This window comes from Cyprinus carpio, chromosome A19 (genome assembly GCF_018340385.1).
Source record: "Cyprinus carpio isolate SPL01 chromosome A19, ASM1834038v1, whole genome shotgun sequence".
Taxonomy (NCBI): Eukaryota; Metazoa; Chordata; class Actinopteri; order Cypriniformes; family Cyprinidae; genus Cyprinus; species Cyprinus carpio.
Window position 1 is genome coordinate 19693260 of NC_056590.1, and position 15025 is coordinate 19708284.

The 15025-nt window shown below is 38.0% G+C and overlaps 2 protein-coding genes across 2 annotated transcripts in view; both read right to left on the reverse strand.

Moving 5' to 3' along the window:
* The window catches only part of LOC109048530 (microtubule-actin cross-linking factor 1-like), a 160741-nt gene extending 149361 nt beyond the window's left edge, over positions 1-11380 (reverse strand). Inside the window, 2 exon segments of the mRNA XM_042776931.1 lie at positions 6597-6829; positions 11152-11380. Of these exon segments, the coding sequence (XP_042632865.1) occupies positions 6597-6819 (223 nt within the window). The 5' untranslated portion in view covers positions 6820-6829; positions 11152-11380.
* Positions 11381-13414: 2034 nt separating this feature from the next.
* Positions 13415-14997, reverse strand: LOC109111639 (NADH dehydrogenase [ubiquinone] iron-sulfur protein 5-like). Its single transcript, XM_019124598.2, has 3 exons — positions 14858-14997; positions 13730-13956; positions 13415-13653 (listed from the first exon to the last, which is right to left on the reverse strand). Exons 2-3 carry the CDS (start codon positions 13943-13945, stop codon positions 13474-13476), a joined length of 396 nt encoding a protein of 131 aa, XP_018980143.2. The 5' UTR covers positions 13946-13956; positions 14858-14997; the 3' UTR covers positions 13415-13473.
* Between the last annotated feature and the right edge of the window lie 28 nt (positions 14998-15025).

Consider the following 15025-nt stretch of genomic DNA (forward strand, 5'->3'; position numbering starts at 1 on the left):
TGACTGGTAGTGTACATATCATATTTAATTAAAATTTTATTAAAATTTAATAAATAAATAATTGCACATTTAAACATTACTTGGCATAAAACAAAGTACACGTCACAATAAACACAATGACATACATGTCCAATTGAGAGTCAGTGGGGCTTATAAAGTTAAATCTATTGACCTTTGACAAAGCTAGCCTGGGAAGAGAAGAGGAAGGCCGTCTGCGTCAATACATAAAGAATAAACGAGAGGCATAAATAGAATACAAGAAGGAAGTTGAGGGTTGCATAAGTTCAGATCTTGCTGCCCTTAGTCCTTCATTCATCAAAATAAAACTCCCTTAGCAACCACTTTGAAAATTTCTGTTGGCTAATGTGGGTGTAATGCATGCAATTAATTAAGCCTGATTTACCAAACTCTCTGTTCACTCCTGCTCATATTAGCCTTGTTGTTTCAAAAGAGTTACACTGACGAAACGTCAGTCATTGGAAAAGGCAAACAGTACACTGTGAGAGGAGCACTACATCAACAACTGATCTTCTATTATTATAGACTTTATTTGAGGTGGTTTTGTGGTGTCTCTAATGGACAGCGACAATGTTTCTACACATCAAAGCCTTTTCACAAAGATAAGCACATTCTGTAGAGATATAAAATTACCAATTAATACACAGAGGATCCATCAAGATCACAGTCTACGAAATGAGCTCCCCAGTGCTATCTTAGGCCCCTGTCCCAAGGCCCTGACAGAATCTCATTTCATTACAATAATCAATAATTAAAAGGCCCCTTTTCATCAAGCCTGCATCACAGATGCTCTTCGAATCAACTGACATCACTCGCTCTGCCTTATATTCCCATCACGGTCAATTAGATTTGAGGTATTCATATTTTGCAGAAACACTGTCATCAGAAGTACACAAGAGCAGTCTGGGGCTCTCAGGGGTTCACAGCTGTCTATCTAAGAAAAATCCTTCACTGATTCCCAACACCTGATATGCTCAGAGAGCTGTGGACCACTGGAGAGGACCAGAAGACAACCAGACGAGCTGGGACAGCCATGGACAATTGGACAAGCTGAGACACAAGGGCAACATTTCTCAAAAGGGGGTTCGTGAGATGGGGAATAAATAAATAGAATACAAAATTGAAATAAGTAAATGGGGCAGCACAACTAAACAAAAGAAACTAATAATCGTGACACAGCTTTGTGTGATTACCAAATCAAAGAATGCACTTGTGTAAAACCAGACAAAATCATACATCACAACTAGACACACTGAAGGATTCAAGACAAGCTCTGACAGCAGTTTAAAACTGGACAAGTACTGGGAGCACCGGAACACGGCTTATACTTTTATTTTTGCTAAATTATCACTTATTGTGACCCTTTGAAAAACACCCAGCCCTCCTTTTAAATTTCTATTTTAATTTTCCCACTGTGAAAACTTGTTAATTAACGTCATTCCCTGTATATAAGATTGCACAGAAGCACTAACGTTAGTCTAGATGTCCTCTGCCCTGTCACAACCCCATGGGAATAGAGACCCACCATCCTCCAGCGTCCTTGGACAATTTACAACAAATAGCAAATGTAAAGCAGGCACAAAATACCAGCTACAGCAACCGCATACACTTTTTCCTAAATCAACAACTCAGCAAACAGGGGTTTCAGTGAGCCATTTACCTTTGTATCTCTCCAGCACATCCTCATACGCCTGTGCGAACTCCTTCTCCTGGGAGTGATTCGCCGGCAGTAAGCCCGGGATGTAGCCGGCCATAGCGTCTCTCAATCCCGTTGAACGATTTACAGCGGCCCGCTCATAGAGTAATCCAGGACGGTGGATCCCGGTCGTCCGACAACAGCTGTCAATTCCCGTCTGCGTTAAATATCCACAGTGGATAAGGACTTATTCACACTTCAATATGTTTCTAAAGCGTATTAAATTATATTCGGTGATCGTAAACACGATGAATTAAATAAATCTAGTGAAACAAAGCTACTTTGGACCCGCGGTTTCTGTAAATATGCCGTCAAACAAGATTAGATAAATAAAAATACGAAAATATCACTGTTTAGAGTAAATATCCCTTATCGTTTAAGACGGTTAAAGGTCTGAAACGGTTTAAATCTAGATGGACTACTATATAAACCCATCTTTTATTGGTTTAGAGCGGAATCCCAACGGTTACCGTATTTAAAGTCCATTGTAGCGCGTGCGGGCCGGTGATTGGGTTTATATGTGTGCGCTTCTCAAGTCTGTGTGTGTCTGTGTGCGGTGGGCGGTCCGTTCGGCTCCTACCGAAAGCAGATATGAGGCCTCGGTGAAACGGTATCCGGACAGTGCTTCTTGTATTCCTTTATCGACGCGCTCTTGACTCGCCGGTACCCGCTTTATTATCTTTTTTCCATCCGTGCTGCTCCATATAATACCCGCGTCTATAATAATCACACGGCGTGTGTCTCACTCCTCCAAGTGCGAATGGGGTTCAGGTTTCTCTATTCTTCCCGCAAAGCCTGCGCTCTCCTCCTCCATCCATCCATCCATCCCTCCCTCCCTTCCTTCCTTCCTTCCTTCCTTCCACAGCCACGCCAGGCACATCCAGCGCAGGAAATTCATGGTGACAATGGCTGATGTTATTGAGTCTGAGTCTTGGGTTTTGTCGCCCCCGACTGGTTAAAGCGAAGAGGTGCATCATACAGATTAACGCTACTATATTTAATTAAGAAAAAAGAAACATTAATATGTGCTGACAGATGCAAGGTGCCGTTTCAAATACGCATTTTATAATGTGCCAAAGCCCTACATTTTATCAACATTGTTAGATATTTATGAAAACGTTTATAAAATCTGGCAAAAATAAAGGCAGCCCTTTATCCTCTTTCCATATCTCACCTACTGTGAGGTAAAAACTCACAAAGGCTCTGTTTTAAGTAGTTGTGCTCATATTTTCTTTCACAGACATATCAACTCTGTCACAAAGATTGTAAATAAATTGTTTGGGATTTTAGAAATGTTCTTAGTAGTAACAAATATATATTGATCATATTAGTACACAGAAAAAATAAAATGTTAACTGAATTTGATATGTGTGATAATTTTGTCTATGCCATAAGATTTGCTTGTGATGATAGATGGACCTGAAAATCTGTAGTCTCAATTCATTCATTTATTCTTTGAAGGGAATGCGCTTGATCGATCAGATTGCAATTTGACAAGGTATGCACATTCCTTTTACAGTTATGCACATAAAAGTGTCTCTGCCAAACAGATACTCTTATGCAATATGCAAAAATAATGGAGTTTGTTTCTGTGATTGAGGTAGTGCACATTAAAGCTTAAATTTAAAAAAAAAAAAATACCATATTATCTATGAGGCTACTAAACAAATAAAGGACCAGTATTAAAATACAGTTTTATTTAAAAATAAATAAATAAATAAAACTTTAAAAAACTAAAAAGGAATATTTTACTCACAAATAAATTTGCTGTAAATTTACCCATCCTCAGGCCATCCATGATGTAGATGAGTTTTCTCCACTAGAGAAGATCAGGAGAAATTTAGCATTATATCACTTGTTTACCAATGGATCCTCTGTAGTGAATGGGTGCCATCAGAATGAGAGTCCAAACAGTTGATAAAAACATCACAATAATCCACGAGTAGACAACACAACTCCTGTCCATCAGTTTAAGTCTTGTGTATTGAAAAGCTGTGTGTTTGTAATAAATGAATCCATCATTAAGACATATTTTTAACTTCAAACCACAAAAAGCATTAATGATGGATCTTTTTCAATCAAACACACAGCTTTGCACTTCAGAAGATGTTAATTGATGGAAGTAAGTCATGTGGATTACTTGAAATATTCGGATTCCTTTCATTTTAAACAAACATCTACATCTTGGATGGCCTGAGAGTGAGTCATTTTCGATTTTGGGTGAGCTATTCTTTGTTAAATGACAAGCAATTTAGGCAGCCCAATATTATAATTTACAGCATGAAAAAATACTCATTTTGAGATTTGCTAAAGATTATGTTTCACAGTGTTATAAAATCATTTTGTTATTATGTTTTTAAAGATTTTACTTTAATTCAGCAGTAAATGAAGGCAAAGGTATTGTAAATGTAAAAAGATGTCTCTATGGAGCCCCGTACATGACATGCAGGAAAAAACATATATTGTGGAATATAATTAGTTCCCTCGATTTAGTAAATTGTGCCTACATTGTACTAATTCATTCACTCATTTTGATTGAACTAAAACAAGAGAACAAACAACATCTTTCCAATGGATTTTAAAGCAAACATTTTGTTTCTTTGCTTACTCTGTAGGTGGGCAACAACAATAAACCTCGACGGGAAGCTCTATGAAAGTGTTTTTCCATTGTGACTCTCCCTGTCATGCCACATTTAAACCGTGTGAAATTATGGCTTCATCAGCCTCTTATCCTCTTTCTTTAGTGTGTACTAATTCAGATACCGCTCACAACAGTAAACGGCCACCCAGACTCAAAGTCTTGACATAGCTGTGATTTAGCCAATTTATTGCCTTTGGACAGCAGCTCTAGTTCGAACAGCTTCACCTGCATGCACACACAAAATGAAAGGTGGTCAGAGCTGAGATCTGTGTGCATAGAGTAGTTTGTGTTTGGAAACTCACTATGTTTTCTAGGCAACTGTCATAACTGTGTTGCAGCATGGCATTCCAAGACTGAAGTGCTGTATAACACACACGCACACACACACACACCTTCCTTCCAGTTATTCCCTCCATGCTCATTGTCTCTCTGACCACATCCCTTTAATATGCCATCACTCCCCTTCCCCTTTAACCTCCTCTTTGACCCTTGTCCATTATCATCACCTTCTTTTTATTTTCTCTTTCAATCATTTCTTTAAGCTTCACATAACCACTCTTTTTTCAATCTCAAATTGAAATGAAAAGTATCTTGCTAACTTTATCGTACTTCACTATTTGTTTTTCGGGGTTTCACATTTTTGATTCCCTTTCCTTCTATTTCATAGCCATGGAAACTAAGGGGGACTGGAAAAGCAAACAGGTAACCCATAGCAACAAGGGAATTGAGGGATTCAGGCTGAGTCGCCCATTGAACTCTCTGAAAAAGTAGCAATTTTAACGGACGTAGTTCCTGGACACCTCTGTGTCTGAGATACTACTGAACAATCACAGAAGCAGACCGTTTTAACAGGACACAATCTTTTCTATTGTTCTTGCTTTGTTATAAAAATTTAAAACTGTTTGATTTTTTTGAACAGTTTTTCAAATATTAATGAGCAGTGAAACAGTTTTGCTAAAATATTTTTTTCTCTAAAAAAATAATAATAATAATAATAACAACAACAACAACAAGAATAAAAGATGCATAACTACTCAAAAGTTTTATTTTCAAAAATGTAATTCTTTTAATGAGGGTTTTTATTTGTTTTAATATCAGGACAGCTATATAACCCTGATTCATTTCATATTTTTAAAAGTTTACATCAAATATAAAAATTAATGCATGCAAGGTGTATTCAAGTCATTGTGTGTATGTGTTTGTAATGTATTTTTAGAAAATTAATAGATCCAAAAAACAACAACAACAACATATCATTGACCCTAATACAGATTTAAACGATAGTTATTGCTGTTAAGTCTCATCTATTTTAGGCTTTCAATTATGCAAAAATTCATAAAGCTTGCACAGTTTCATCCGGCATTCACACAAAAAAAAGCCCAAATGTTGATGGAACAAACACAGATCATGTTTTACAGAGGCAAATCTGGAGGGACACAAGCTCAACACATGGTTGTAAAAATGTGAGGACAGGATTGGCAGGGAAAACTCTGTTGAAGCCATAGTGTGACAGTCTGCACAGCATTCCAGATGTGCCTTGGATATGCTTGTATCCAGTTTTATAAAGCTAGTAAACAGCGACTAGTGTTTTCTCATACTTTTGATTGCATTTACACTCAGTCATAAAAAAACTAACTAAATCTCTTTCCCTTTAGCCAGTTTTCTCTCTGTATTCAACAACTGTTTGGTTCAGGAACAGAGACACGGTCTGTCAAGAGTAATGAAATCAGCAGGAAAAGCCAGAGCAACAGCCAATGGGTCTAAAAAGGGTCTCAAAACAGTTCGGCTCCCAACATTTGGCCTCTCTTCTCCCACACGAGCCCAATCGCAGTTTATTTCACAGAACTTGATCCTCATGCATCTGCATGTATCAATGCTGAATGTATACAGTATCTAAAAACCACTGCATGTCCTCCTTTCCAACTTTAGTCAACTGCCAGATTGCTTTAAATCAAATCCTAAACTCAGGACACACAAAACAAGGGCCATTTGCTCAATAATTTCTGATTTAAGGTGATTTCATTATTGTGCTTAACGGGATCATTTAAAAAATCATTACATGGACAAAAACAGTTGAAACACTCTTCAAAAAACTCTTCTTCTGTGCTCCCCAGAAGAAAGAAGTTCAGTTTTGGAACGACATGAGGGTTAGTAAACGATTTCTTTCCAGTTGTGGTTGAACTATCCCTTTAAATACTAAAGAACTCTTTCTGAACACAGTGTTACAGTTGAATCTCTTACCTGCGACTCGCACAACTGCCCTCTCCGCGGGGTCCAGCACTGAGTCTTGGCTCTTGCGCTTGCGTCTCTCATGTTTGGATAGGTTCCATGGCAGAGTGTCCCCTTTGGGCCCGGCTGTGCTGTGGGCGCAGGGCGAGAGAGAGCCCCCAGACCTCTCGCTGCGGAACGAACGCTCGCTCACACACGAACGTTCGCTCAGGCTCTCCTCGTCCGAGGAAGACATCTCGCCAGGGGGCTGGGAGGAGGGATATGAGGGGTGGCAGGGTAAAAAGGGAAACAGAAATAAGGTCAGGACAGAAACAGAAGCATGTTAGAGACTCTATAATGTGTCAGATATCTAATTCATCACCCACAGGGCAACATACTACTACTATATACCAGAAAACACGAGTACCAAATAAGGCCAGATTTATGAGAACACATCAACTGAACACTTTACAATAAAATGAAAGTAAAAGAGATGAAGGCAGATGCTTCTGGAGATCAGGTGAACAGAGCTGACTCACTTCAACGATGATGATGAGAAGGAAAAGTGGCAGGAGGATCGAACTCTCTTTTCAGTCACGGTACTATTAAAACCACCTCTCTGATGTGCATACCTCTGTGATCAGCTGGAAGGAATGGGGCCCAAGGGGGCTAGAGTAGGTTCCTGTCCATCACATTATTTCACACCAGCTGAACTCATCAATACGAGTGAGCTCAGTGCAAGCTGTTTGGAGATGTGCTCCCCTGTCCAATCTACTCACGTCATTCATGAAAGGCTTGCTAGAGGAGCTACAGCTACTCTGAGATAGTATGTGTGTGTGTGTGTGTGTGTGTGTGTGTGTGTGTGTGTGTGTGTGTGTGTGTGTGTGTGTGTGTGTGTGTAAAAATATATACAATTGCAACTGTATTTAGATATTGCCATTGGTTCAGATTATTTTACTATTCGCAAAAAGTCTTCTTTAGCATCTAAATCTAAAAGCATCTAAAAGCTTTTATACCATTTTCAAAAAATGCTTTGATTTAATAACTCTAGAATGTGGTGGAACCAGGGTCGTTGTCGGGGGGACAGTCGGGAATGTTGTCCCAGGCCGTGTGATGAGTGGGTTTTCTATGATATAGCCTACGAATTAAGCAGGGGGAGGGGGTTCACGCATATTTATTTTTTCCTAGGCAATGTTTTGGGTGTAACCATATTCATTTTACATGATTTTTCATGATTTTTTTATATTTAGCCACAGCAATAGAAAAAAACAATTTTATCAGATATTACTATCTTTTATTTCCTTAAAAAATAGTAAAATCAAATATATATTCTATATTTTATCATGTAGTAATTTTATATTTATGTATTCATGTGCTTTTATATATATATCATATATATATATATATATATATAATCCACAATAAAAAAAATGACCACAATAAATAAGCCTACAGTAAAACATGATAAATTCTAGTAAATGTGGTGATGAGAAGTTTTTAATATGTGTTAGTGCTGGTGCAAGATTATGTTTTCTCTTCTTTTCATCAGTCATTTTAGTTTATGTGCCTTTTTTAGATAATGTTTGATTTTCTTCATAGCATTTTAAAGTGGCAATTTCTCAATAGAATTCAAATGGATCACACATTTTACCACACTATCACAGACAACTGTTGAATGCAATGTGAGCTGCCTTGGATAAAAGTGTCAGTCAAATGCATTAATGTAACATTGTTCTATATGATGTAGCCAGGTCTGTCCTGGAAACAATTTCTATATATCAGAAAGTGTACATTCCATGCAATTAGAACATCAGATATGTTAAGCTCTGTCTTTCCTGCTTCTCAAAAGCAGGACTAAGTTGACTAAAACCTTGTTTCTGAAGCTAGGTCTCTTTGCCATCCTGCTGTTGTCTGACAGCATGATGGTTCAGTGGCAGCCAGCAGATATAAATAGAGGCAATGCTGTATTCAAAACCTTGCTATGTCATTATGCCTGCGAAGGAAACGGGAGGAAACTACTGGTCTCTTTTACATTATTTCATCTCTCATTTCTTTCCTACCACCACACTGAGTAAGATCACAGCAGCTGAATGCACCCAGTGCTCCGATAGAGAACTGTCGTGTTGATTTAAAGCCTCTGTGCAGCTGGGTCTGCATTTGTACAGAGCCTGGCTTCCCAGAACATTCGCCAAGCACATCCCAGAACAGCCTTAGTATTGCAGCACCGCTCCATTTCCCTTCGAGAGAAGTGATACGCTTGTGGAACAGAGGCTGGTGGCATTTGTTCTCTTGCTGTGTTTATATATTGTGTGCAAAGATATCATCATGTGCATTCACCCATGAGGACAGAAGCATCTGCTATGAGTAACACTGACACATCACTATAGACACACTCACTCAATAATGACACTTGCTTATCATAGCAATAAATAATGGCTTTGCATTATTCAGAACACTGTGGGCATTTAGGTATTAGTTCTAATGGAAAATGGGACATTTAATCAGGAAGTAATATCATGTGGCCAAGCATTCTGCATGTTTAGAGCAGTTTGTTCCTTTATACTGTATATTAGGGGCTCTAAATTGGTTTTGCTTCAGGGCCCATATTTTACACTGGATATCAAATATGGACCAACAAAAAATATATATAATTATTTGTTATTTTTGTAGTAATGATAATTTTGGCAATATTCACTCAAAAACTGAGGTGCATAAGTTCATATTAATAATGCCTATGATCAATCAGTTCCAAAAAGAAATATAAAAACCTGTGCTTTAGTTGACAAAACAAGTTGACAAAAAGATCAAATTCAATATTTGGTTGTAATATAGCATAAAAAATGTAGTCTATTGCAGAAGTGGTATTATTGTTATCCAATGGTTGGCTGCATCATGTTACTTTTATTTAGTTTCCTTTTCACCCGATATCCACAGAAAAGACCTGTGGCCCATTTTTTTGGGTCGCAACCCACAAACCACTGATCTATTTCAACAAATCTGACCTGGAATCATGCCACGCACCAGACACAGATTCAGTAAATGTAAAGTGCTAAAACAGACAATCCTGCTTGCAAGGATTGTAGCATATTTTTGTTTACTGGATAAAATGTTTGATCGGATCTAATTAGTGCTACAGTCTGTTACAGAAATCACAAGACATGCCGCGATCACAGACACTATTTGTCCTATTTTTGAGGTTTTGCATGTTAGCCAAAGGGCAGTAGCTACAATAAGCCCCATTTGATCAGATCAAGGATGGATTACGTACCAGGCCAATGGGGCCAGTGCCTGAGGCCTCAAACTGTCAGGAACCTCGAAATGTAAAACACACACACCGACAATGAAGAAATTAGCGATATTACCAGTACCTCTGAACACATGCAGCTTTAATGTTGTAATTGCAACTCTCTGACTTTCTATCTTGCAGTTGTGAGTTTGTTTTTAATAAGTGTTATGTAATTTATTATTATTATATGGTAATGTCACAAAAACTGCGAGAGGCTAGTGCCTCAAACCTTGCAGGACCATCATTTTTAAAAGTAACTTCAAAGCATAAATGTATCTTTTGGAATGTCTGAAAGTGAAATGAGCAGAATGGTTACACTCACACAGCAGGCAAACCTGGTGTATGTGCATCTCTGCAGGAGCACAGGGCAGGAAACCATCTGTGAATGCTGGAAGAAATAGCCTTTACCCACTCAACCTTCTGTACTTTTACATTTTAGCCCAGGAATGTTTGTGATTGTGTAAACACACTGAGCACAAGCCTTTTGTTCGTCGCTAAAAGACATGAATGAATATCCACCATTTATTAAGGGAAAGACACGTGCGTGGATCCATAAATATTTGCTTTGGAACGCCCCTTCTTTCAACACATACCACTACTACTGCAAAGTGATGGAAGATCCGACTCATTTCGCGGATCGGTTCTTTCGAACACTTCATTCCAGTGAATCGAACTCAGCTGTGCTTTACGACATGACGTAATTACTGTTCAGTTTTGTGTATTTAGCTCGCAAAAACTGTTTATTTGAATCTAAATAAAATATCTGCATGTACAATAGGCCTACTAAAGTTAATAAACTAGAACCACCATAGTTTACCTTTAACATTTTGTAACATTTGTTTCATAAAATGCGATCTGGTTGTGTGGACCGGCTCAACAGAACCACTGAAAAGATCCGACTGCAAAAAAAATGATTCGTTCACACATCAGACATCACTGGGTCGTAATGTGGCGGAAACCGAGGAGAGTGATCACAGAGATGTGCAAAGCCTCTTTGTCCAAACACACTGAATAACGGGCTACACATTCATGCAGGCGTGAGATTAATAAATCATTGCCTTTATTTCTAATTAATTAACACCCCGGCTCGCTCCCTGTAGAGAAAAGCACTTCCGATGCCCGATTATAAATGGAAATGAGGATGCTTGTAGGAAATCTAGGATTTTTTGCATGATACTTAGTATTCAAGCGTTAACGTTATGACACAAACTAAAATGGTGACACACATGTATAAGAAACGATAATTGTCAGACGCGTAACTACACCCCGAAGCTGTCGGATGACGGACATTGGACCTTCTTACCGTGTAACGGCGGCGCCCGTTACCGCACGCAGGGTGACAGAGGCGGGGATGCGCTGGCTCTCAATCCCGACAAACACGCCTCTCAGCCGGCCACAGAAACACTGACTCTCGGTCCGTTTTTTGCACCGACCCGGTAGACAGAGGAGCAGTATGGAGACTGTGATTCGGTAATGGCTGTCTATTCCCCTCCTTTCATATCCCTCCTTCTCTCCCGCTCTCTCTTTCTCCGGCCCCCTCCTCCTCCTCTTCCTCACTCTTTCCTTTCTCATCCACCCTTAAGCCCAACCCTCTTTAATGATGATGATCTTCATTATGAGCATTACATAAAAAAAAATCACACAAGACTGATCAAATTCAATCAAAATTCCTATTGGTGAACTATCCTATCCTACATTCTTGTTAATGCAACACAAAGATGCACAAACTTTAAATGTAGTTTTCAATATGTCAAACGTTGCATTTATGCCATCACTGTTGAAAAAGAAGCATCGTAAACCAGTGATGGTTAGATGGTTTGCTGCTTTCCCAGCTTGACCAGGCTGCGAATGCAAGACCATCTTAAACCAGACCAGCAAACCAGTTAAGTCTATCAACAGGCTTGCTCTGTGATAAATGTGACCATATACACTAACATTTCCAAGATTTCCCCCTTCAAACACACTAATGACACTATTGCCCATAAAAATAATAAAAGTATGATCCATAGTGAATGTGAAGAATCTGTCTGTCCTCAGTGAGCTGCAGTGGAATTCAGTGTGACAGTGAAGGATTAACTGCTGCTGGTGGACTGATCAAACAAAACCATCACAGAAGAGCAGCCCCGATAAAAATACCAGTGGACATTCTTTCCCAAATTTGAACTCTAGTAAGATTATTATCACGTGAACGACCAGATCTTACAGTGACGTCAATTTGTTTAGAGCCAGCTTTTAACCTTAACCTTTTAACCAGGTTAAACTGAACCCGTGTGATGGTCTGCACGTCTTCATTCCACTTGTGCACTCGACTTTACATTTAAACTTTGCTCAGACAGACCTGTTCTAGTGTCTCAGAAATATCAAGCAGTTTATGAACCATATTCCTTCAATTATTCAAGCAGTTTATGAACCATGCTCATCCATTTATTGCTTAGATTTTGCAAAAAAATTCTCTGTAGTATAAAAGAAATTTCCCAGTTGTGCTGTTTCTAGTGTGATGCCTCATTTATTAGTTTTAAGTCAACAATTTCAAGTTAATTCAAGCTCAAAAATAGTGGTTTGTTACTGCCACCCACTGACCAACATGCTAAATAACTAATCTGGGCCTGGTAATGTGATTGGGAGGTCAAATGGATTGATGCATTCATATTAAGCGTTCCCATGGGAAGCTTAACCAAACCACTTACAGACAGTTGCATTCAGTTAAGGCTCAAAACCAGAATAAATATATTGTATCAAACATTACGAATAATCAGATGATCTCAGGCAAACTGAAGGATGAATTCAAGCTTAAATGAAGCACATTTAAAGTCTTTAAACAGATGCAACATACCAGTGCTTATATATATATATATATATATATATATATATATATATATATATATATAATTAAAAATACATAAATATGTATTAAAATAACAAACTATAATCAATTTTTTTTTTTTTTTTAAAAACACATAAAATCAAGATGTTAACTAAATGTATTTCTCCTTTCCCCCTAAAAAAGTTCTTCTTACTTAAGAACACACTGTTCTTAAAATTTCTGGAATCACACACACAAAAAAGGTTAATTTAATATATCAATATTCCCAATTTTCTAATAAAAAAGTCTGAAAACAAGCAGCTTTGTCATAATTACAGCAGAAATATTGCAGCTTATTTAGAGGGGCTTTGAATATTGTGTTTTTGAGTAAAAAATGTTGAGAACCACTGCATTATAATGGCTCTAGGTTTTAATACTAACTTTTTGGAGAAGCACAGTCATGTCACAAGAAGAAAGAGAAGTTAAACTATGAATATCTAAAACTGAATTATTTTTAACCTATTCAATTATGGAATTATTTAATGGAGTAGAAACTTTACCAATGACCTTTCTGAAGAATGTTTTGGTGACCATTGACTTCCCTTGCATGGACAAAAAAAAAAGTATCTTCATTTATGTTCATGTTTTATGACATAAGGGTGAGTAAATGATGACAGAGGGACAAAATGAACTGTCCCTTTAAGACTTGTATTACATATTTACACACACACACAAAAAAAAGACTGTACAGACAATAACAAATAAGTGGAATCATTATATTTATTTCACGGACATTAAACAATGTTGATACAGTAATAATATTACAATACATAAGTGAGGAAGCAACTGTACAACAGTATGACTGTGTTGAGAGTGTTAGTCTGGGGTTGCTTGTTTAAGGGTATGGCTTTGTTGATGGTTTTGTTGTGTGGTTGGGGCGTGTAAGTTCCCTCTTTAATCATCTTCTCCCTCTGCTTACGCACCTCATATAAGCGCTGTTGCTGTAACAAGTGATAACAATGTTAGTAATGTGAAGAACCTCAAATACACTGCTTGAATATTTCTGAATGTGCTTACAGTCTTTCGGCGGTGCATGCACTCGTAGAAGTCTTCCAGCTCTAGTTTGCATTCACTCTTGGCCCGGGTCTGGCCGATGCCGTGGGCGCACTCTATCCACTCCTTCTCAAAGGCATGGCAGCGAGCGACCCGCTTCTGTGGCTGCTCCCCGCTCTGAGCCAGGAGCCACTGGTCCAGATTAATACCCAGCCTTGACTGGAGGTCAAGGAACGGCATGATTCTTGGAACTGAAGAGAAATATTTCATGTGAAAGAAATGCAATAATCAAATCTAGATTATGTCTCAAGGTTTAGAAATTGCTAGTTCTTTAAATATAGCAAATAAAGTAAAGTGCTCATATGCAACTACTGAATATCTCCAAAACTAACAAACAAATTACACACAAACAGAATAATTCTGTTCCCAGCCATTAGAATACGAAAATAACTAACTATAACTTTTACTATACATGCAAAAACGTGATTTTTTTTCCCCCGTCAGTATAACTTTTTTCTTGAGCGACATGATTCATGTAGACAAGTATGGTGTCCCAAGTATAGTGTTTTCTGAGAAACTGATGAGAAAATGAATCGAGTTTATGATTAAATTATTGAGTGAATTGATTTTTTGATTATAATAAAATTAAAAAATAGATAAATAAGAATAAGGGGAAAAAATAGAATTACTATCTTTATTTTGTATATCATGTAAATTTTTGTTGATTTAATTGATTTTTGACTTTGTTTTTATATTTAAGACCTTTTTAAGGCTTTAATTAGTGGAAGGGCGAATTAAGAAGAGCACTGTAAGACCAAGACAGAAATACAATAACGAGTTATTGTATCTGATTAATAGAATATTCATTAGCGGGCGTTAAATAAAGCGATCTGTCAGGTTAATTAAAACCACGTTAAACATTTGCAGGCTTGCATATTTAACATTTTCATCGCAGAATAAAACAAGTTGTGCTGCTAGTCGCAGTCCTGCTGAAGGCTAACAGGCCTAGCTGTAGGCCTGATAACGATACCGCAGAATGCGTTCATTCTAACGTGATGTATGTACAGCGGAAGGTTTATACTGAAGCTAGAAGATTTATTAATAGTACATGAAAGATACAAAAGTTCTCAAATTGTAAATACAGACACTGACCGTTCGGTTCAAGTCACTTTACCCTTCCCCAGGCCCACAGTTCACGAACGACCTCTCAGCTGCCGTAAAGCAGGCTTGTTTTGCGCCACTGCTGCAAACATTGTGACGTCGATGTGGCGCACTCACGGTAGGGGGCAGTGTTGACACATTTTTGGATTTTGAACTGAA